The 24,511-nt window shown below is 40.4% G+C and overlaps 1 protein-coding gene across 8 annotated transcripts in view; it reads right to left on the bottom strand.

Annotated features, from left to right (window-relative positions):
- The window catches only part of Aak1 (AP2 associated kinase 1), a 158,799-nt gene that overhangs the window by 38,099 nt on the left and 96,189 nt on the right, over window positions 1-24,511 (bottom strand). For 7 of the 8 annotated variants that reach the window (XM_090336757.1, XM_090336758.1, XM_090336756.1 and 4 more), the window contains exons 5-13: window positions 24,274-24,416; window positions 20,912-21,033; window positions 18,973-19,054; window positions 17,792-17,924; window positions 15,422-15,525; window positions 12,761-12,840; window positions 8,914-9,068; window positions 2,581-2,918; window positions 48-305 (exon numbers count right to left, since the gene is read on the bottom strand). In XM_090336757.1, coding sequence (XP_090192883.1) covers window positions 48-305; window positions 2,581-2,918; window positions 8,914-9,068; window positions 12,761-12,840; window positions 15,422-15,525; window positions 17,792-17,924; window positions 18,973-19,054; window positions 20,912-21,033; window positions 24,274-24,416 — 1,415 coding nt within the window. The remainder of the gene's footprint in view (window positions 1-47; window positions 306-2,580; window positions 2,919-8,913; window positions 9,069-12,760; window positions 12,841-15,421; window positions 15,526-17,791; window positions 17,925-18,972; window positions 19,055-20,911; window positions 21,034-24,273; window positions 24,417-24,511) is intronic. The other variant, XM_090336759.1, reaches the window with a different exon arrangement.

Below are 24,511 nucleotides of genomic sequence, written 5' to 3'. Positions count from 1 at the left end.
TGCAATCTCCTCTTCCGCTTTTGGGCTAAGCTCTGGATGATTCTTACAGTGGACTCCTGCGCAGACGCTGGCTGTGCAGATGCTGCTGGCTGGGTCTGGGGCTGCGGTGCCACCACAGCAGTCTTCTGCTGCAGGGCTGCCTGCTGAGTCATCACCTGCTGCTGATGCAGGGCTGTGGTTAGCTGTTGCTGTTGCTGCTGCTGGTGGTAGAAGTTCTGTATCAGCTGCTGCTGAGACCCTCCCTGGGATGAGATAGGGAATTGAGCAATTGCTGGTTGCTGAGCTACTGGATGTACTGCCTGGTACTGGGCAGGAGAAAGCAAGAAATGAAGAAGTAAGTTAGAGCCTATCACTGAACCACACTCACAGAAGCCAGTGCTGAAGCCATTAAGGGAAAGGCGGCAGGAATACTTACGATGGAAATCCCAGAGCATTAAAACAGGACCCCGTAGTACCATATGTTGCCAAGTCTTGCCTACTGCACTAGACTGGCTTTTTTTTTTTTTTTTAATGTACTGGGATTAAATCCAGGGTCTTTCACATACTAGGCAAGTGTGTTCCACTTGAACTCATGGTCCTCCCACCCCAGCCTACTAAGTAGCTGGGTGAGCAAGTATGTACTACACACATTATGCCTTTCCAAGTGCATTTCCAGGTCTAGCTTACGGGATGCTATGTGATTAAATACCACACATAACTCCATGATGCAAACAAGTGATTTCTCAATCACAGAAGAAATGGTTCTTTTTTTTTTCTCTTTTGGTTGTGGGACTTGAACTCTAGCGCTGGGCATTGTCCCAGAGATCTTCAGCTCAAGGTTACCACCCTACCCCTTAAGCCACAGTGCCACTTCCAGTTTTCTGGTGGTTGACTGGAGATAAGAGTCTCACAGACTTTAGTACCCGGGCTGGCTTTGAATTGTGATCCTCAGATCTCAGCCTCCTGAGTAGCTAGGATTACAGGCATGAGCCACTGCACCCAGTGAAGTCATTCCTATTGTTTTTTATTTTATTTTTTTGTTCATCAGTCATGGGGCTTGAACTCTGGGGCTGGGCCCTGTCCCTGAGCTCTTCAGCAAAAGACTAGTGCTCTACCCCTTGAGCCACAGTGCCATTTCCTATTTTCTGGTGGCTAATTGGAGAGAAGAGTCTCACAGGCTTCCATGATCGGGCTGGCTTTGAACCTTGATCCTCAGATCTCAGCCTTACGAGTAGCTAGGATTATAGGTGTGAGCCACTGGTACCTGGCAGAATGGTTCTTACAAAAGAGTTTTGAAGTAGGCAAGATAAAAATGTTCTTGTGTGGATTGGGCGAAACAAGGATGACACTGAAAGCATAACCTTAACATTAACCTGGGTGCTAAGATTCATTTCAAGCCTTTTAGAAATTATTTCACAATAGCTCTATCTTTATGAAACCATGACATCTTTAATTATTCAAAGTACTCCTGGGAACTGGTGGCTCACATCTTTAATCGAAGTTACTCAGGAGGTTGAAATCTATAAGTTTCCGCCCAGGCAGAAAAAGACTCCAATTTCAAATCAAATCACTAGCAAAATGCTGGACTGAAGATGTAGTTCAGGAGGCAGAGTGATAGCCCTGAGTAAGCAAGCACAGTGAATGTGTGATGCCCAGATTTCAAGCCAAGTATTGGTTAAAGAAAGGGGGGAGGAACTGGGAGAGAGTAAGGGAAGAGCTGAAATGTACTCTTTACTCGACTTATGTAACTGCAAGCTCTCAATACATCACTTTTATAATAAAAATAAGTTTTGGGGGATACTGGTCCTGGGACTTGATATCAGGACCTGGGCATTGTTCCTGTGCTTCTTTTGCTTAAGGTACTCTAAAACTTTAGCCACAGCTTCACTTACGAATTTTTTTTTGCAAGTCCTGGGTGTTGAACTGAGGGCCTGAACACTGTCCTTGAGCATTCTCAAGGCTAGTGCCCTACCACTTGAGCCACAGCACCACTTCCAGCCTTTCTGTGTATGTGGTACCAAGGAATTGAACCCTTGCTAGGCAAGCACTCTACCAGTAGGCCACACTCTACCAGTAGGCCACACTTCTAGCCCAAAAGGGAATAAAGGAAGGAGAGGGAACCTATGAATTAAAAGGGATATGAAAAAAACATAAAAATAATTACAAATGAATGTTTTATAGTAAAAAATGTAAAATAATATTTTAAAAGATAATGGAGAACAGCATATCCTAACAAAACACAATACAATACTTCATTTGGATCCTGATTTCTCCAGGTCAACTTAAATTAAGAGGCATGATATTGGATATTTGATGGCAATAACCCCCCCTCCCCGCCTTTTTTGTCCATAGATATCAGCTCCTTTGCCGAGATTCCTCAAACATGGTGAATTTTCTATGGCCTGAAAACACTGAAAGGGGTGTGATCAATTCATTACACAGGGCTTTAGTACTGACATCCATGAAAAATAATGATGTTAAGTCAGCACTGCCAGTGACTGTTCACCCAGCACTTTCCAAGGAAGATACTTGTACTTAGTGGGCTGTTTCACAGTCATGACTCCACTAGACACAGTGAGGGTCAAATCTGGATTATCTTACCTGCTGAGTCTGGGCCTGCTGCTGTGGCTGCTGATGCTGTTGTTGCTGCTGCTGCTGGTAATATGTGCCTGCTGCTTGCTGTGGTGGTGGCTGCTGTGGTTGTGGCTGTGATTGTGGCTGCTGTGGTTGTGGCTGCTGCTTGAGGAAGAGCGGCTGCTGGTGTTGGGGTGTAGCCTGGGCCTGGGAGGGCAGACCCTGGGGCTGGGTGGAAGGCATCTGCTGTGCAGTGGGAGGAGCCTGTGGCTGCTTGTGCTGAGACTGTGGCACAGGCTGAGTTGGTGGGGGCTGGGCTTTTGGTTGGGGAACACTAGCCAAAAGGCCAGGCTGAGTGCTGGCTCCTGCAATGAGAATAAACTCCACATGAGGACTTGAAACTCTTGCAGAAAGAATGGCTTTCTGACTTGATAACCAGGCAGATTATTCCAAGATCCATGAGCTCCTGTCTCCCAGTCCTACTTGGTAAATCATTCCATCTTCTTGCCAGATTACGTGCTTCACATTTTTCAAAATAGAATTCTATAGTAAGTTTATATATAGTTATTGTAAAGATGATGTACAGAGGAGTTATGATTATATAAGTCAGGTAATGAAAACATTTATTTTTGAACAGTGTCACTCCTTCCCTTGTTCTCTCCCAGTTTTCCCCCATTCCCACCCACAAGTTCATTTTCAACCTAGTGTCTAGTGAGTATCACTGCTGCATTTGTTTGCTCTTAGACCCACCCTTTCTGTACCCCCTTTAGCCTTCCCCAAACAGATAAACTTACAAAAAAGGCAAAAAGTAAAGAAAACAAAAACAGGACAAAGAAAAATAAACACTAAGCCTCTTGTTCCTATTTCTTGGAGTTCATTTTGATATTATTTTATATAATCATATATACATAGTTATTGAGCCTTTGCGATCCTCCCTTAGGAATATCCTCCTTTGATATCATTGTGTGAGTATCTAGAGACTTGTATAATTTATCATGTCCCAGTGTATTTTTTGTATTTTATCATCCAGTGTGTTGCCTCCTTTCCCAAATCTTCTCTTTCCATCATCCCATTTGATCAGCATAGCCACAGCTGGCTGATTTTTGATGCTACTTTGTACACAAACACAATATTTATACCAGTTGACATACCACACAGCAGTTTCTGGGGTTTTGGCAGTCTTTGGGATTATATTCAGGGCTACTATTTGAGCCACATTATTAGTCCTTTTGGCTGTATTTTGGAAATAAGATCTCAAAGTCTTTGTCTGGGTCAGCCTAGATTGTGCTCCTCCTATTTACGCTTCCCACATAGCTTGAATGATAGTTGTATACAAGCATTTCTACTTATTAGTTAAGATGAGAAGTCTAATTCTTTTCTCCCGAGGCTGGCCTCAAATTGTGCTCTTTCCAACACCTGTCTCCCAAGTAGCTGAGATTACAGCCATGAACCACAACACCTAGACTAATGTTTTATGGTAATTTAAAAAAAACCCATCTAGATGTCTAGCTATGAGTAGATGGTAACTAAATTCACCTAAAGCCAATTCCTAATAGAAATTATAGCTGTATTCAATTTGATATTTGGAAAAAATCCACTTTATAAGAAACAGAATGGCAGAACAGAAATATGAGATATTGAGATATTTCAAGAGATAAAAGATTAAAGAAAGAATATTCTTGCCAAGTTATTTCTTTTTTTTTTGCCAGTCCTGTGCTTGGGCTCAGGGATTGAGCACTGTCCTTGGACTTTCTCAAGGCTAGAGCTCTACTACTTGAGCCTCAGCACCACTTCTGGCTTTTTTGTATGTATGTGGTGCCAAGGAATGGAACCCGGGTCTTCGTGCATGCTAGGCAAGCACTTTAACCACTAGGCCAAACTCCCAGCCCCTTGCCAAGTTATTTCTATCTGCAGATGATATGATCACGTACTAAAACAACCCTAAAGACTTCCTAAGCACTTTCAACAAATAGCAGGATATAGATCCAACATTTAAAAAAATCAGGAAATTCTCTACATGCCAATAATGAACAGGCTGAAAAAGAAATTATGAAAACAACATTATCCATAATATCTCAAAACATTTACATACCTAAGAATAAACTTAATTAAGGAAGTGAAAAATTGCTATCATGAAAACTATTAAACATGTATGATAGTATGCATTTGTCATTCTAGCTATGAAAGGAAGTAAAAAAAGGGGAATCATGGTCCAAGCTAGTCTGGGTATGAAGTGATACATTAACTCACATTAACTCCTAAATAACCAACACTTGAGTGGCTCAACTGCTAGAAAATTTGCATAGGCCTGAGTTCAAACCCCAATATGGTCAAAGGAGAGAGAGACAGATAGAAACAAAACAGAAAACTTCAAAATATTGAAGAAACAAATTAAACAAAGTTAGAATGTGAAAAGACTTACCAGACCATGAATTGGCAAAGTATTGTGAAAATGGTTATCCTATCAAAAGCAGTCTGCAGATACAACGTAGTCCCCATCAAAATTCTAACTCTATTTTACAGAAATAGAAAAACCAAGTAGCTGGGCCCTGATGGTTCATGCATACTATCTTAACTACTCAGGATGTAGAGATCTGAGGACCAACATTGAAGTCACTCTGGTAAACAAATCCAACAGACTTATCCCTAACTAACCAGCCAAAAGCTAGAAGTAGAAGTGTAGCCACAAGTAGAATCCCAGCCTTGAGAAAGGCAGAAGACCCTATCTAGCTCAAGTAATCCTGGGTGAAAAAGATAACTTTAAGTTATATTTCAGAGTCACAGTGACAAAACAATATGGTGCAAAAACACCAATTAGGACATTCAATAGAATACCTAGAAATATACAAACAGTATTTTAAATAAATAGTGTTGAGAAAACTGGATATTCACATGTAGAAGACCAGTACCAGATTTTTATCTCTCACTTTATATAAAAAAATCAATTCAAATGGAATCAGACTTTCATATAAAACCTGAAACTTTGAAACTACTGTTGAAAAACATAAGGGCTACTCAGGAGGCTGAGAGCTGAGGATCTCAGTTCAAAGTCAACCTAGGCATGAAAGTCCACAAGACTCTTATCTCCAATTAACCACCAGAAAACAGGAAGTGGTGTTGTGGCTCAAGTGGCATAGTGTTAGCCTTGAGCTGAAGAGCTCAGGGACAGTGCCCAGGCCCAGAGATCAAACCTCATTACTGACAAAAAAAAAAAAAGACAACAAAAAGGAAAACACTTGAGCCAGGAGTTTGGCCTAGTGGTAGAGTGCTTGCCTAGCATGCACGAAAACCCGGGTTTAATTCCTCGGTACCACATACACAGAAAAAAGCCAGAAATGGTGCTGAGGCTCAAGTGGTAGAGTTCTAGCCTTGAGAAAGTCCAAGGACAGGGCTTAGGCCCTGAGCTGAAGCCCAGGACTGGCCAAAAAAAAGGAAAACACTTGAAGATATAGGTATAAACAACTTTTCAAATAGGATTCTAATTTCTCAATAGGTAAGAGCAAGAACTGGCAAATAAGATTACATCAAATTAAAAAGCTTCTAGACCGGGAGTTTAACCTAGTGGTAGAGTAGTTGCCTAGCTTGCATGAAGACCCAGGTTTGATTCCTCGGTACTACATACATAGAAAAAAAAAGCCAGAAATGGTGCTGTGGTAGAGCTCTAGCCTTGAGAAAGCCCAAGGACTGTGCATAGGCCCTGAGTTCAGGGCTCAGGACTGGCAAGAAAAAAAAAATTTTAAAAAGCTTCTGCACATTAAAGAAAACAATTCCCAGAATGAACAGCTAGGGGCCTGGAGTTTGGCTTAGTGGTTAAAGTGCTTGCCTAGCATGCACAAAGACCCGGGTTCGATTCCACGGTACCACATACATAGAAAAAAAGCCAGAAGTGGTGCTAAGGCTCAAGTGGTAGAGCTCTGGCCTTGAGAGAGTCCAAGGACAGAGCTCAGGCCCTGAGCTCGAGCTCAGGACTGGCAAAAAAAAAAAAAAAATGAACAGCTAGCCCACAGAATGAGAGAGAATTATTCCTGCTAGTCATTGGACAAGGGATTAAAACCGAAAAAATTAAACACCAAAAGAACAAATAATCTAATTAATAAACGGACCAAAGAACTGAACAGGCAGCTCTCAAAGAAAGACAGCTGTATGGCTAACAAACACATGAAGAAACACTAATACAATTAGACCTAAAGTAAATGCAAATCAAAACAACACTGAGGGGCTGGGAGTTTGGCCTAGTGGTACAGTGCTTACCTAGCATGCACGAAGACCTGGGTTTGATTCCTTGGTACCACATACATAGTAAAGGCTAGAAATTGTGCTGTGGCTCAAGTGGTAGAGCTAGTCTAGCCTTGAGAAAGCCCAAGGACAGCCTAGGCCCTGAGTTCAATCCCCAGGCCGGCAAAAAACAAACAACACTGAGCCAGGAAGCCTCTTATTCCCACCTAGCTACTCAGAAAACTGAGACCTAGAGGATGGAGATTCAAAGCCAGTCCAGACTGCAAATTTTACAAGATTCTAACTTCAAAACAACCAGCCTAAAGCCAGGTTGGAGGTATGGCCATCCAATCAAATTAAGCAAGTGTGGATGTCTATATGAGAGGGAAGTAGAGAGGGAAGAGAGGAGAGAGAGAAAGGAGAGAGAAAAGAGAAAGAGGAAGGAGGGAGAGAGAGAGAGGAAGAGGGGAAGGGGGAAAGGGAGAGAGAGAGAGAGAGAGAGAGAGAGAGAGAGAGAGAGAGAGAGAGAGAGAGAGAGAGAGAGATTTTCAGATTCTATCTTACCCATTAAAATAGTAATCAATAATCAAGATAACAAAAAAATGAACAAATTCTATGAGGTTATTGAAGAAAAGGAACACTTATATGCTAATAGTTATCATGTTAATTAGCATAGCCAGTATGGAAATCAGTATGGAGGAGAATAGATACAATATGATGGGGCACTATCAGTGGCTCACACATATAACTAGCTACTCCAGAATCTAAGAACTGAGAACTGTGATTCAGAGCCAGCCAAGGCAGAAAAATCTGAGAGACCCTTATCTCCAATTAGCCAGAAAAAAAGCTGGAAGTGGAAGGACTGCTCAGTGGTAGAATATCAACCATGAGCACAACAGTCAAGCAAGAGCAAAGTGTCCTGAGTTCAAGTTCTGGTACAGAAAAAAAAAACCTACCATATGATCCTGCTATACTACTCTTAGGCAGATATACAAAGAAATACAAGTCAGTACACAAAAACACCTGTACACCTGTATTTATTACAGTACATTCACAATAACGAAGTTATCATCCCAGATGTCCTTCAACCAATAATGGATACAGAAAATGTTGTTTATATACACTGTGGAGTATTATTTGGCCATAAAGACAAATGACATGCCACTTTCGGGAAAATGAATAGAACTGAAAATTATCACACTAAATGAAATAAGCCAAACCTTGAGAGAAAAAAATACTGCATGTTTTCTTTCATATATGGTAATTAGATTTAAAGAAAAAAAAATGGTCATGAATGTAAAGGAATAACTACTTGTGGAAGAATCACTAGGGAGTTGGTTGAAGAGAAGAGAGGTTAATGGGGAGGCAGAACACAATTTGGATACAACTGTATGTGTGTATGAAAAAGTTTTGATGAAAGTTAGACACTGAGGGTTCATACATGTAATCCTAGCTACTCAGGAGTCTGTCTGATATCTGAGGATTATTCGAAGCCAGCACAGGCAGAAAAGACCATGAGACTCTTACCTCCAACTAACCCCAAAGAGCCAGAAGTAGAGTTGTGGCTCAAGGAGAGTGCTAGCCTTAAGCACCCCAAAAAGTAAATAAATACATAAAAATAAATAAAGACTAAGCCCAGGCCCTGAATTCAAGCTCTAGGACCAGCATAGAAAACAACAGTGAAAAAAAGGTTATAATGAAATTTATTTTTAAAAATTTCAAGAAAAATTTAAAGGAGGGGGCTAAGAATAATAGAGTAGTTGAATATGATTGAAGTTTATTATATGGAAGTTATCACAATGAAACCTCTGGAATTGTATAATTAATATATGGATTTAAAAAACAAAAAGAAGCAATATTCTTTAAAAGGAAGGAGGAATATATGAAATAAGTAGGAATGGGATGAATGAACTAGAACATAAAATAAGAGCCAACACCAAAAACCACACACACACACACACACACACACACACAGATCCACCTTAGTACAGAATGAGAGGTCTCCCCTTTTTTAGTCATTTGTTATAAATTTTCAATAGCAGCACCCCATTATTCTTATGTGCCTTTGGATTCCCTTCCTAAGGCAAAACTAGGCTTTTCAACACTTCTGTAACAAAGACCTGGAAGCCAATCTAATTTACTAACCTGCAGCCTGAGGTAGGGGCTGAACTGTGGCCCTCTTCCGAGGTGTCAGGGCTGGCTGGATGGGAAGGATTCCTGGGTTTGGCTGAGTCTGCCCAGCTTTAGGCCTCTGGCGGGGTGCAATTGAAGTCTCTGTGGTGGGAATGGGATCTGTCAATCTAGAAAAGAAAAGAAAGAAAGAAAAAAAAAGACAAAAGGATCCTGTTACATTGTGGAATACGGAAGAAGAGTGAGCCAGAGTATGTAATAATTTCCTTTCAACACTCCTCCAAACTTTTCTGATATCTGCTTGATCAGTGTCCCAAAAACATGGTACAGTGTTACAACACATATTGGAAAAATAAAATAAAATGCTTGGTGGGCAAATAGGAATTTCACACCCTAACCAAAATCAATTTGATTTCTTTCTAAAAGAACTTACTCTGTGTGATTGAGCTTGGTGAATCTCAGTGAGAACTCTATAGTATACAATGCTTCTCATGCTTATTCTAACCACCTTTCTACTAAATACATTCTAGGAAATCTTAGATATAGTTTGGGTAATAATATAAATAACAGCTGAGTGCTGGTTGTTCATGCCTGTAATCCTAACTATGCAGGAGGCTGAGAACTGAGGATGGAAGTTCAAAGCCATCCAGGGCAGGAAAGTCCATGAGACTCTTATCTCCAATTAACTACCAAAAAGCTGGAAGTGGAGCTATGGTTCAAGTGGTAGAGTACTATCCTCGAGCACAAAAGCTCAGGGGCAGCACCCAGGCCCTGAGTTCATTCCTCATGACTTCCACAAATGCACAACAACAAAACGACTCTTTTTTTCCCCAATAGTAATACTCTTCTGCAATCAGATGTGGTCATGTGTTTATAGGGACTACACAAAGCCTTACACAGGAGGTAAATACATTAATTCTATATGACAGTTTCTAGAAGCCTTAGGAAATAACTGGTCCATGTTCTTTGACTCTCTTTTTCCTTTGGACATTCCTCCATCTGGCTTCTTTGAATATGGATGCTGCCACACTGATCCAGACCAGTGGATATAGATACACACAGAGATGGTGAGTGATGAGCTTAAAGGAATCAGGGTTACTGAGATTATATGGAACAGAATTGCCATATTGATTCTGGCCTACTTCATTTACTTACGAGATAAAATAAGTATCTATCTTCTATAACATATGATAATTTAGGACTTCCTATACCAGCCAACTCCAGTCTCATCTAAGAGTTCAGCCCAGATGCTAATTTCTATTCATTTATAGTAGTCCAGGCTTAGATCAGAGCCAAATAGTCTTTGATTCTTTTTTTTTCTTTGCCAGTCCTGGGCTTGAGCTCAGGGCCTGAGCACTATCCTTGGGCTTTCTCAAGGCTAAGAGCTCTACCACTTGAGCCTCAGCACCACTTCTGGCTTTTTTCTATGTATATGGTACCGAGGAATTGAACCCCGGTCTTCATGAATGCTAGGCAAGCACTCTACCACTAGGCCAAACTCTCGGCCCCCGAATATTCTTTGAAATGCACTTTAGGAGTATAATTGGGGTTAAGGCCAAAATAAATAATGTTCCTGAGTATTTCTACAACATGTCTAGTACGAACTATAGGAATGCCCCTTCTGGAATCTGAAATTTCTCAGTGGTATTCTGGCAGGGGCTGGTAACCTTTTTTCTGCCAAGGCCATTTAGATATTTATAACATCATTTGTGAGCCATATAAATCGTCCTTGGGCAGCCAAGGAAAACCAATTACATGTCCGTTCTGTCATGTACTAAATGGCCCAAAGTTCCTCATCCTTGTTAGAGAATGCTTTTATAAAGAGCAAAGAATTGCTAACAAAAAAAAAACAATCACATTTGGAATGCTGCAATCCAGAAAAGGAAAGTAGGAGAAGGAAATGGAACAGATGCTGGAGAATAGGAGAAAAGTATAAGAAAGTAAAAGCCCAAGGCAGAAAAAGGGGAACGGACTTCTGTAGAAATTCTATTGTGAACAATGGTCTTTACAAACACACATTGGTCTTCTCTTGAGAGTAACATTCTTTGTTTTTTTTGTTTTTTTTTTTAATTTTTTTTGCATTTTTTTGCATTTCTTATTGTAATTAGTAAAAGGGTTACATGATATTTGCCAGATAGAAGGTGCATTAATTCACGTACATTGATACCCTTTCCATGTCTTGGTACCCATTTCCCTCCTCCCCCACATCCCCCACCCGTGAGAGTAACATTCTTTGAAATGGGATTTAGAATTACAGGATATTTGAGCTCTAGCTCCCCACTGGCTGTGTGGTAACAGACACGTCATTTAACAACAGCCTTGAGTACCTTATATGCATATTCACTAATAATTGTGAATTAAACTGTAGTGTCTAAAATGCTTACGTTTGTAAAGACTTCTTCAATATGTGTGTTTTGTGAGAAAAGATGTCCTTGCCCAAACATACTATGTTTGGGCGTTCTACAAGATGACTATAAACCTGAAAGAATGGACTGATAAAAATCAGCTTTTAAGAAGAGAGCATGATAGGATTACTGTAAGAAACTAAAGCTGGACATGATGACTCACCCTATAATCCTAGCTACTCTACTCAGGAGGCTGAGATCTGAGGATTGTGGTTCAAAGCCAGCCTGGGCACTAAAGTCCCTGAGAATGTTATCTCCAATTAATCAGCAGAAAACTGGAAGTGGCACTGTGTCTCAAGGGGTAGGGCAATAGCCTTGAGCTGAAGAGTTCAAGGACAGCACCCAGGCCCAGAGTTCAAGCCCCAAGATTTACCAAAGGGAAAAAAAAACCTGAGAGATCAGAAAGTAGTAAGTTTTGTTTGCTTGATAAGTTTATTACAAACCACAGAATCATTATTTTAGACTCCCATCAGGAATAACTCTAGACAGAAAGGGTTCCATAAATACTCAAGAATTTTTTTAATAGGAAAGTTACTTTACTATTTTATTATAAATCACATTCCTATCTAGGGTCCTTTGTTGGCACGGTCCTGAGAGGATGGTAAAGAAAGGAAGCCCACAAACATCTCCCGTGTCACCCTAGGATTTTGCCATTTGGTGGAAATACCTGGCAGGACTTCATCTATTGGGGTGAACAAATTCTAGCTGCTATGTTCCAGAGATCTCCCAGCTCTATTGTTCTAGAATGGATAGGGTTCCTGCCAGCTGACTGTGGTATGAGGATTCCCTAGTACCTGTGGTTAGCTTTCCTGAAGTTTGATTGTAATCTGGGTCACTTCACTCTATCCTTCTTTTTCCACTATCTAACAGTCCTCCCAGCCTTTCCTGGCTCCCTCCTTATTCTCTCTCTTTTGGGCAGAGAGAGATACAGAACATCTTTTCTTGATGGTACAAGATGTCTGGAGTCTTTTAGTTTTCATTTGTTTGAATTCTAATGGTGCCCTAAGAGTAAGAAAGAAGAAAAAAAGGTGGTGAAGTAGTGTAGGAAAAATGCCTAATCACAAGCTAGGACACATGAGGGCATGCTGGGAGCAACATTTTAAGAAATCATTGCTTCATCTCTGGATGTCCTTGTGCTTATTCCCGTGCAAGGGAAACAGCTGTACATTTGTTGATTCTCATTCCAATATACCCCAACATTTTATTATATTTAAAGTATCAGCCTCGAAGAAGAGAGCATGATAGGATTACTAAAAGAAACTAAAGCTGGGCATAGTGGTTCAGCCTATAATCCTAGAACAGCTTCATTCCAAAGAGTAGCTTCTGTATAGGGAAGACAGCTTGCCTTTCTGATCCGTGTGGCCTCTGGTCACACTAACCTAGGAATCAAGAAACACAGACATTTCCCTTCTTCAAGAACCCCATGCAAAATGCATGCCCATGAAAGCATTTCTTACCTGGCCTTTGGCTGGGTCTTTTTTGCAGCTGCCTCACTGGCTTTCACAGGTTCAGGAAGTTTTGTAGGAATGGGAGAGTTCTAAATAAAGGGGGGAAAAAGCACATCATAGATTTCTTCATATAAGAATACCTGGCCTGACAGGGCTGATTAAAGTACATCATATCTGACAGTCTTCAGTACAACTTCCAGGTACCAATCCTCTTGTTAAAAGAAAGTTAACCAAATGCATTATCAGAGTCAGACAAGGAAGCCAAATACCCAAGAAGAAGAGAGAGCAGGCCCAGTGACCACTGTCTGTGGTCACTGCCCTAGGCTGAGCTCACTGAGTCTTGCCCTTGGTTCTTGGAATGGGAAAGGGATTTTATTTTTCAAACTCTCAGCTACCTTAGAGAGCTTCGAGCTGATGCTGGTACAAACCAGGGTGCTCTTTATCTTCCAATGAGAACGCTGCTGAGAATACCTCAACCACCAGTGCATATTGTTGAGTCAGGACTGCATCCCAACACAAGAGGCACTACTCAACGCACAAACCAGGCAGAGTTCCTCTAGCTTGGATTCTGTACCATCTAAAATTGCTTCTTTTTCCTTTTCTTTGTGCTAGTACTGGAGCTTAAACTTAGGGCCTAGGTATGCTGTCCCTTACCTTTTTGCTCAAGGAGCAACAGCCCCACTTCTAGCTGTGTAGGTCTGTGTGACCTCGCATGCTTGGGAGGGGAGGGGGGATGTTTTCCTGGCTAATTGGAGGTAAGAGTCATATATTTTCTTGACCAGGTTGGCATCAAACCACAACCCTTGGATCTCAGCCTCCTATGCAGATAATATTATAGGCACAAATCTCTGGCACCTGGCCAATACTGCTTCTTGAAGGAACACTTGTTAGCTGCACATTCAGGGCACCACCATTCCTGTAAATAAGATATCCCCATTCAAGTATCACTGTCAAGTAACACGGTCCTTGTGAAGTTCACCGTTTTTGTGTGTGTGTCGGTTGTGGGGTTTGAATTGTGGGCCTGAGTACTGTCCCTGAGCTCTTCAGCTCAAGGCTAGTGCTCGACCATTTGAACCACTGCACCACTTTTGGTTTTCTGGTAGTTAACTGAAGAGTCTCATGGATTTTCATGACCAGGCTGGACTTGAACTGAGATCCTCAGATCTCAGCTTCCTGAGTAGCTAGGATTACAGGCCTGAACCACCAGTGCATACCTGTGAAGTTTACCTTTTATTACTAGTTATTGATCTGAATGCTTCCAAATCCTTATGAATGGGGAAGTGGCCCATAGAAGAAAATATGATCAGTACCATGTTATTTTTCTTCTTTTTTTCCCCCTAATATCATGCTGTTACTGTATCTGACTTTGTTACCTGGTATATTTATTTGTTTATTTGAAAAAGGGAAGGGTAGGGGGAAAACAAGATGATTAGGAGGGGTGGGGGAAGGGAAACAGGGACAAAAACATGAGAAGGGATATCAATGTGTGAGAAGTAATGCACCTACTACCGGATGAATGTAACTGTAATCTCTCTATACATGATCCTGACAATAAAAAAAGAAAGGAAGAAAACATAATCATAGTTACTATACAGGATATCTCATATCAAACTAGGAAAGCTGACAAACAGAATACTGGCTATAACATGGATTTTTTTCTTATTTTCTCATGTGGTCAAGAGGGAAGAATTTCTGTTAGAAAACTTCCTGATTTCCCCCTCATCAAGCATTCCTCTCCCAAAGGAGAAAACAAAGTTCTCACTGAATATATAGGGGAAAAAATTATCTCATTTGGTTCACTCTTGCCCTCTTTCCTTTTTGGAAAAGCCTACCCTCAAGAATTAAGTCTGAGTCACATGAATCTAATGTTAAAGGGCATGATTGATCAATCTATGTGTTCTGATTCAATCTTATTAGTAACAGTGCCATCTGTATGAGTCTCATATTTTCAATATGGCAGAGAATGAGGAGTGCTATTTGCCAGTATTCTTGAGCCCAAAAATGACATTCAAAGTTTACTGTTGGAAAAAACTAGTAAGAATATTTTAGATGAGCATCTATTAGGCAGTCTACTAATAAAATACTCAAGAAAACTGGGGTCATAATGTGTTATGACAAAATATTCCAGATTATAAAAGGGACTTTTCAGAGCATTTTACTCGGAAAACTCTTGCGTATAAGGTTTAGGCTCTGCTGAGTGTAAGGAAGGTAGAATAAAATGAGTGTAGATCACAGATGGCCAATGATGGGCAGAATTACGAAGTCTGCTGTAAGGAGGAGGAAGGACAGAGAGAAGAGGCTAAGTTGCAGTAGGCCTCCGCCCTGTCCACAATCCATACGTAAGTACTCTAAAAGTATAACAAGGAACTTGGCTCTTGGTGAGCTGTGCAAGTTGACAAGACATGAAGAAGATAGTGGGTCTCCAATCAGAGTTCTCAATCCCTATTTTTTAAATTGTTGCTTAGTGTAATTGTCTAGATTTTATAAATTCCATGGGAAACCTGGATTCCCTTTATAGCAACTGCTTCATAGTTATCTTTGCCTGAAGCCCTATAGCAGATAAAGTAAGAGACATCCATATTCATTTAAAGCAGCTGATTAACATCTCATTCATTCATAATGGCAGTCTGATCATGTTTACTTTCCTTTAAGAAGTCATCATTCACATACCTGTACATTCTGAATTGGGCATTCTTTCTTGAGTAGTTTAAATGAGAAGTAGGAGACTTGGTAAATATCCGGCCTTTTGTCAGGGTCTGGTTCCAACATATACCCTAAGACAAACATACATGAACTGTATACATATGTTGCTTAAATAGTAAAGTTACTTAAAGTGCCTATACATTGCAATGTACAATCTAGGTTCAAGCTCTTAATACAGAAATAACTATCTTTATATTCTGAGTTCTAGAACTATCTTTATATTCTGAGAGTTACGTGGATCTTGATTCTAGCTTTCTTGGTTTATGCTCTTGTTGAACAAATGATTCCTCTTGTTAAGTGTAACCAAAAGCTAAACTTCATGAATTTATTTCTACAGAAAAATATAAATTAATACATAAAGAAACACTTTAATTGTGGTCCACAGACTACCTGTATAACTTCGAAGTGCTTTAAATTGTCCTCTCCGAAGCTGGAAAACTCAGAAAACATCTCTGAGAAGATATACATGTAAATACACAGTGAGACGAATTAACCTACTGCTTATATAATAACTGAATGCTTTGGATACTAAGCTCAGAAATGATAGTGAGGCTGCAGCCTTGAAAGGACAAAAACAGAGGACTTGGGGGAAACCCACAGAAAAAAGACAGGTTAGGTAAGAGAACAGTATAAGCAAAGACGAACTTGGAAATGGTAATAATGAATGCCTGCTGTATGGAAATCAAAGTCCAAAGTACGTATGACTGGCTGTGTGCGACAGAACCAGAACATGAAGGATCCTAAACACCATTCTGAACATTTGGACCCTATTGTGGGCCATTCAAGTTTATTTAACAAGACACAGAGGTTAATGTTTTCTGAGAATGATCTGGCAGGGAGAGTGTGTTGGAGAGAATGAGCTGACAGTATGTACATACTTGGGTGTCATTGGTGAAAACGAAAAAATCAACAAAAATAGTAGAAATGAAGGAAGAGGAGAAAAGGAGGAGGAAGAGGAGGAGGAGGAGGAGGAGAGACAGAAGAAGAAGAAGAGGAGGGAGATTACTAATCAGGTTAGGAAACCTTGCTAGTCAGATAAAAAAAAAAAAAGTTTTTTTAAATTTCATCTATCCAGTCTAGAATGGTTATATCATTGAGAGATGCTAAAAAAAAGCAGAGAAGGGAATCTCATATTGAAGGTAAAAGAAAGATAAATAACAAATCAAATTTTAGGCCTGTAGATTCAAGGTACAATCAAGCTGTTTTTTTTCTGATGTAAATTTACAAAATTTCAAATCTTAAAATTATAAAAATGCTAACAGAAATATCAAATTTGGCTGTTCTCTTTTTTCAATATCATTTATACATCTGTGATTCTTCTGAAAACAATCCTAATAATCATTAAATGCCACAATCCATTCCTCTGAATGCCCTCTCTGATCCTCAATTAATAAATGGACAAGGCTGGTTGATCAAAGTGGCATAATGGAAGAAGTGATCACTTAAGAGCTGCACCTGTGTTAACTTCAGTTAACACACTAAAGGTATGGAACGCTACCTGTATTTTCTTAGCATAATAGGAATAACTACACATACAATATACAGTTTTAAGACTTAGTTGAGGGTATAATAAAGCACTCAACATATCAGATATTCTACCTCACATCTGATGCTGGTTTCTCCCCGCTATACCTCCCAGTGTACTAGTACCTGCTGAACTGTGCTTCTCTCGATTCATGATTCATAATGGTTAAAACTTAGATGCTGATTGGACAGTATTTTTGAAAGATGATTTGAAATTTTTGGTTTTAGTATAGAGCTTTGCACAAAGATTACTTATTTTACCATCTGGCTAATGGATGTTAGTACATATGCTTGCTATGGTGACACAAAAGTGGGAAATCTTACAACTATTATAAAGTATTTGGTTTGGATGCTTGTTATAAAAATCCAGCGATTAACCTAAATGAGAAGAAAAACCTGGTTCCATGGAGTTATATGGTGTTAATTATGTATTCATTCCAGCCAAGGCACTGCAATCATTTTCATTTGAGTTGCTTCCAATTTTGCAAAGATGAATTTCTTATCACTTGATGAGTCAGCTAGACTCTCTTGGTACCACAACTTTCACATAGATTGCAACAGAACACAGAAGCACTGTACTGCTCAAAGCCAAATTAGGATTTGTACTTATGTAGCTGGCCCAGTATTTTAGATTTCTAGCAAAAAGACCCACCACTCCAGATACTGTTACACTATCTTTGTGCTCCCAACTATTACTGATTTCTTTATGTCTGTGCCCAATCCATTACTCTGGAAATCTACCACTTTATTTTGCAACTCATTCCTAGTGACTAGAGATTTTAAAAAATAAAACTAGAAACTTAGAATACTTACTAATAAGGCAGTGCATGTCTTGAGAATATCGAGAGTTATCAGGAATTGTGAAGTTCCCGTCACAAATTGCCACCTGACTTTCCCCAAATGGCAAAGTGAAGTAGCATAATTTATACAACAAACAACCAAGAGCCTAAAAAAACAAAGAAAAGCAGATTGCTGGTAGTGATTGATTTACCATAACTCCAAGCAGATCTACTGACTGATCCTGGCACCATCCACATTTACTAGCAGACATAAAATGTGTACAATATTCCTCTATTAGAAACTTAAGGGAAGAAAGTAGAAGAAAAACATGAAAAGGGGTATGTATCAATGTTCAGGAAGTAATGTACCCACAACCTAATGAATGTAACTATAACCCCTCTATGTTACCCTGACAATAAAACACAATTTAAAAAAAAAAAGAAACTTGACTTAGAACCTGACAATATATATATATATATATATATATATATATTTTTTTTTTTTTTTTTTTTGCCAGTCCTTGGTTTGAGCTCAGGGCCTGAGCACTGTCCCCGGACTTTCTCAAGGCTAGAGCTCTACCACTTGAGCCTCAGCACCATTTCCAGCTTTTTTCTATGTATGTGGTACCGAGGAATCGAACCCTGGTCTTCGTGCGTGCTAGGCAAGCACTCTACCACTAGGCCAAACTCCCGGCCCAGATATATATTTTTATATTCTTATCATCAAATTGTGCTCCAGTAAAGAACAAGTACTTTACCTGGTTTACCAGTAGCATTTAAGTAAAAACCACCTAAATGATTTTGGCAGCTCTGAAGTAGTCTTCTTTGTCATGTTCTAAGAGGCAGTAGCGGGTCCCCTCACATAAAGAACAGCATCAAGCAAGAAGTACACAGTTCTTTAGTACCAGTGCTACATGCTATAGCACTTTTTTTTTTTTTTTTTTGCCAGTCCTGGGCTTGAGCTCAGGGCCTGAGCACTGTCCTTGGACTTTCTCAAGGCCAGAGCTCTACCACTTGAGCCTCAGCACCATTTCTGGTTTTTTTTCTATGTATGTGGTACCGAGGAATTAAACCTGGGTCTTCGTGCATGCTAGGCAAGGACTCAACCACTAGGCCAAACTCCCGGACCCGCTATAGCACTTTTTGCATTGATCTTGGGAGTTGACGTCAGGAATTGCTGATATCTGGGGTGTGGCTAGGTCAGTTGACACCTACCCAAATATCTGCTTTTGTAGTGATGATTTTGCCACTGTACAAGTTGACCATTTCTGGTGCTCGATAGGACAGCGTTGTGTATCTACAATCAAGAGATTCATGTTTTGTTAAAGATATCAGTGCTATAATTAAAAACCAGAAATGGCATAATTTTTATATTAATATAATTCAATTCCCTGGCAGCAATCTAAAGAACAGAGTTTGAAATATTAGCATAAATAAAAAGCTGTCCTTAGTATAACCAGATTACCACATCACAGCCCTCTAACAGACTTTCTACTCTAAGAACATGGGGCACCTAGACATGAATGTACTAAGCAAGCCCTACAAATAACTTTTTTGGGGTTCTCTAATGACAAAGTTTCCTCTAAATCCTTATTGTCTAATACTATATTTTTCTTTTCTTTTTTTTCTTTCTTTCCTTCCTTCCTTCCTTCTTTCCTTTCTTTCTTTCTTTCTTTTGTGGGTCATGTGGCTTGAACTAGGCCTGGGTGCTATCCCTGAGCTCTTTAGCTCAAGGCTATAGCCTTACCCCATGGGCCTGGGCATTGTCCCTGAACCCTGCAACTCAAGACTACTGCTCTACTCTTGAGCCAAGACCTACTTCCGTTTTTTTTTTTTTTTCCCTAGGTTAACTAGAGATAAGAGTCTTGGGTCCTTTTGTGCCTGGTCTGGCTTTGAACCTTGATCCTCAGATCTCTGCCTCCGGAGTAGCTAGGATTATAGGCATAAGCCATTGCACCCTGCTTCTACTTGTTTTTGAAAAATACTAAAGCCTTCAAATGTAGCAGAACAGTGCTGCAATGCAGGCTAGGATACTCTGCAGAACAGCTCTGAATGCAGTGGGGTTAGATGGGAACAATACCCTTGTTCTTTGCTCCTAGAACAAGGCTAACACCACAGTATTCTTATCCTGGGTTCAAGAGAGTCGTGTAAGCGTCTCCTCAGAGGGAGTATGGTGGTATTACTAATCACATGAACAGTGCTGCTCTGTCTCAAGGCCCCAGATGTGTTTGTTGGCCTAGGTGTCCAGCAGTGCCCTGGACCAGATGCCTGAATTGAGGCATAAATGGAAGAGAGGAACAGGAACTATGTGTACCTGCTAGACCACTGATTTACTAGTATCAACAGGGAGTGCTTTTGCATGTAAAAAATCCAATATGGGCACGAAGGGAAAATAGGTCAGTCACAAAACTAATGGAGCTTTTTCTAAGCTGGATACAGTGGCTAATGCCTGTAATCCTAGCTACTCAGGAGGCAGAGATCTGAGGATCAAGGTTCAAAGCCAGCCTGGGCACAAAAGGATCTGAGATTCTTATCTCCAATTAACCTCTAGAAAAGGGAAGTGGGGCTTGGCTCAGGGGCAGAGCAATAGCCTTGAGCTGAAGAGCTCAGAGACAACGCACAGGGGTAGGGCGGTAGTCTTGAGCAGAAGAGTTCAGGGACAGCGACCAGGCCAAGTTTGAGCCTCATGCCCCACCAAAAAAAAAAAAAGAGCCCTTTTGTAGAAGTTAGTGATTATAGACTAATAGCCTTATATACATCAATTCCACTGGACTTCAGGTGAGTCCCTAGTGAGCAGGAAGCAAGCAATAATTCAGTTGAAACTTATTTGTCTGACTGATAACATCACAGTCATTGTGATCACATTTGGAAACATTAACTTCTTGTGGGCATGTGATATTACAGATCATAATATGTGTATACAAATGACCACAGGACTATACAGGAAGTATTGCAAAAGCCCTTCGCTAACTCTACTCACAATACTTATGAAAATCCTTGTTTCTCATCATTCATTTAAAAACCAAACAAACCAACTGTGAAGAGGGAAAGTTAACTAGTACCATTTTCTTCCCACTCTGTCTAATCCATACACTGAAATTACAGTTGCTCATTTGATACTAGGCAAAGCTGCAAGAAAAGAGGAAAAGCTTACTTTTTAATTTCATCTTCCACAGCATTCACTCCCTCAGTTTGTGGATTCTGGAATTTGTTGGTGGCACTTCCAAAGTCACACAGGACATAGTGGCCTCGATCATGCAAGAGGATATTTTCAACCTGAAAAATATTCCCCAAGCACCCATTCTAAGACATCACCATTCTAAGATATCACTTAATAGTGTACTGTGGGTAAAAATTTGGTTTCATAAGCACATAAATAAAATATTTTATTTCTGGCAATCTCAGTGTATGCAAGAAAGTGATTCCTGCCAAGTATCTCAGCAAGAGCCTGCCCAAGTGGAATAAAAGGAGATGCACAGTAACAGGATAAAATGAGGGCAGAGAGGACAGCAAGAGGGAGCGCTACAATGGAGGAATCCAGAATGTCATTTTCCACATTTTCATCCACATTTCTATTTTTTTTTCTTTGCCAGTCCCAGGACTGAACTCGGGGTCTGGGCACTCTCCCTGGACTTTCTCAAAGCTAGTGCTCTACCACTTGAGCCACAGCACTGCTTCCAGCTTTTTCTGTGTATGCGGTACCGAAGAATTGAACCCAGAGCTTTGTGCATGCTAAGTAAGCACTCTATCACTAGGTCACACTCCTGGCCGCACACTTCTTACTTCTGCAGAAAGAATTCTTTTACTTTCAGCGTAAAATACTTTATATGATCCCAATCTCTCAACCCAACTATTATATAATAATCATCTTTTAAACTCAAGTTTAAAGGCTATATCTTTTGAGAAACTTTCCTCAGGCTCCTACTCAGATAAATGTCACTGCTTCTCTTTTCCTTCAGTATCTCATTCTTCCATGGTAATCAGTTACCTCACTTTGGCTTTTTAAGTACATGTGACAATGTCTTTACTACACTAGGCTAGGATGTTCAAACTTGATGGTGGTTTTTTTTTTGTTGTTGCTGTTTTTTAAATAATTTTATTTATTTTGCCAGTCTTTGATGCTTGAGATCAGGGCCTGAGCACTGTCCTCGGGCTTTCTCAAGGCTAGAGCTCTACCACTTGAGCCTCGGCACCACTTCCAGCTTTTCTCTATGTATGTGGTACTGAGGAATCGAACCCGGGTCTTCATGCATGCTAGGCAAGCACTCCACCACTAGGCCAAACTCCCGGCCAAATGAAGTCATTTCTTTTTTTTTTTTTTTTTTTGCCAGTCCTGGGCTTGAGCTTAGGGCCTGAGCACTGTCCTTGGACTTTCCTAAGGCTAGAGCTCTACCACTTGAGCCTCAGCACCACTTCCGGCTTTTTTTTCTATATGTGGTACCGAGGAATCGAACCCGGGTCTTCATGCATGCTAGGCAAGCACTTTAACCACTAGGCCAAACTCCCAGCCCCTTGATGGGTTTTTAAAAATGCTTTAATTACTTCTCAAAGTGCTTAAATGCCTGGAGGTAAATGGGCATTTTCCTTATTAAAACATTTTTCTAGTTTTTGTTGTTGTTGTTGTTGTTCTTTTTTTTTTTAGGTCCAAGATCAGGACTTGAAGTCAGTACCTGATACTTTCACTCATTGGCTGGAGTTCTACAAAAGGAGCCACATAACTTCTGGGTTTGATTCCTCAGTACCACATACACAGAAAAAGCTGGAAGTGGTGCCGTGGCTCAAGTGAGTGCCGTGGCTCAAGTGATAGAGCACTAGCCTTGAGAAATCCTAAGAACTGGCAAAAAAAAAATAATTAATTCCATTTCATATGGAAGGGGAGGATGGGGCTACAGAGAGGAACAGGAGCATAAGTGTCATAAATGCTGCTCTTCAACTTATTCATTTCTTTGTTTTTTTTTGCCAGTCCTGGGCTTGAGCTCAGGGCCTGAGCACTGTCCTTGGACTTTCTCAAGGCTAGAGCTCTACCACTTGAGCTTCAGCACCACTTCTGTTTTTTTTTTGTATGTATGTGATACTGAGGAATTGAACCCTGGGCTTCATGCATGCTAGGCAGGCACTCTACCACTAGGCCAAACTCCCAGCCCCTCATTTCTTTTTCTTTTTTTTTTTTTTTTGGTAAGTCATAAGGCTTGAACTCTGGGCCTAGGTGCTGTCCCTAAGCTCTTCAGCTCAAGGCTACCACCCTATCCCTTGAGCCATAGCGCCACTTCCAGCAATTAATTGGAGATAAGAGTCTCATGGACTTTTGTGCCCAAGTTTGCTTTGAACCGCGATCCTCAGATCTCAGCCTCCTGAGTTGCTAGGATTACAGGTGTGAGCCACCAGTGCCCAGCAAACTTCATTTCTGTGTCCTTCATAAATTCTTCTCCAAGGGATACAGCAGGTAAAAGTCAGGTCTTTAAAAATAGGAACTACCTCCTACTTAAAAATACATGTGTAGGGTTAAAGGCATGGCTCAGTTGGTAGGGAGCTAGCCAATGAGCAAAAACATCAGGTGCTGTCTCAGTCCCAGTTTCAAGATCAAAGAAAAAAGAAACAAATATATGCATTATAGTTTGGATCTGGAAAATCCCCCAATGGCCCATGTTTTACAGGTTTGCCACCATTTTGATGCTAGTGGGAGAGAAGTGGTGCGGAACCTTTAAAAGGTTGGGCCTACAGGGAGTCATTATATTAGTGGAGGCCAGCCCTTGAGAGCACTGTGGGACCCTGGTCCTTTCCTCTTTCTCTTTATTCTACCACCATACTTCTGGCATAATGTTCTGCCTTGCAATAGACCCAAAAGCAACAGGGTCAATTGACAGTGCACTAAAACTGAGCCAAAATAAACTTTTCCTCTTCATAAGTTGATTATCTTGTTTATTTGTTATAGTAATGAAACATGCTAATAGGATTTAACAAAAGATTTCATTTATTGTTAAAAGTTAGAAGTAAAATATCAGTCCACAATGAGAGTATTGGTGTTTAGTTACCCTAGCCTGGTCAGCAACTGACCATGTGCTTGCCTTTCCTAATTTCCACATACTTTAATGTTCCCTTCTGTAGGCAGTGCCTTAGCTCTACTCTCTGCCAGGAGAAACAGCTACTCTGTTCCTTCATTTTTTTCTCTGACCACACATACCCCACAAATCCCACTATCTAACCATACGTTATTTATCACTTTCTTCTACAGAGTTTTGTATTTCACTTTGTTCTGCATCAAGTAAGTCTAAGGGAATTTGGGAATATACCAAGAAAAATACAACAACATGAGTCCAGGCATTTGATAATTTAAACAATTTCTGGCAGCTATTTTAAGTTACAAAATCATCGCCTGTACTGTACTTTTTCCTTTGCATTTTCTCTTCTAAGCATACTATAGGCTTAGAAAGGAAGCATCCCTTGTAATTGTTTCCTACCCCTGCAATACCTACACCCCATTCCCAAGAATGCTCAGCTATCTGTGTGGCCTGTTACCTTCAGGTCACGGTGAATAATAGGAGTTTTGCATTGATGCAAGCGGGCAACAGCTTCACAAGTATCACAGAATATCTGGAGCACTTCATTCTCTGTAAAGCCTGTTTGTAGGCGCTGGTTCATCAGGTTTACTACTTGTCCTCCTGAGAAGGGTACAGAGCACAAGAGAGGTTATAAACAGCAGACATGTACCTTAGACCAAGAGAATGAATGACGGTCAGAGGAGGAACAAAGATTA

This window comes from Megascapheus bottae, chromosome 7 (genome assembly GCF_031878675.1).
Source record: "Megascapheus bottae isolate mThoBot1 chromosome 7, mThoBot2.hap1, whole genome shotgun sequence".
NCBI lineage: Eukaryota > Metazoa > Chordata > Mammalia > Rodentia > Geomyidae > Megascapheus > Megascapheus bottae.
The sequence above is the reverse complement of the archived record's forward strand: the minus strand, read 5'-3'. Positions and strand labels throughout refer to the sequence as shown.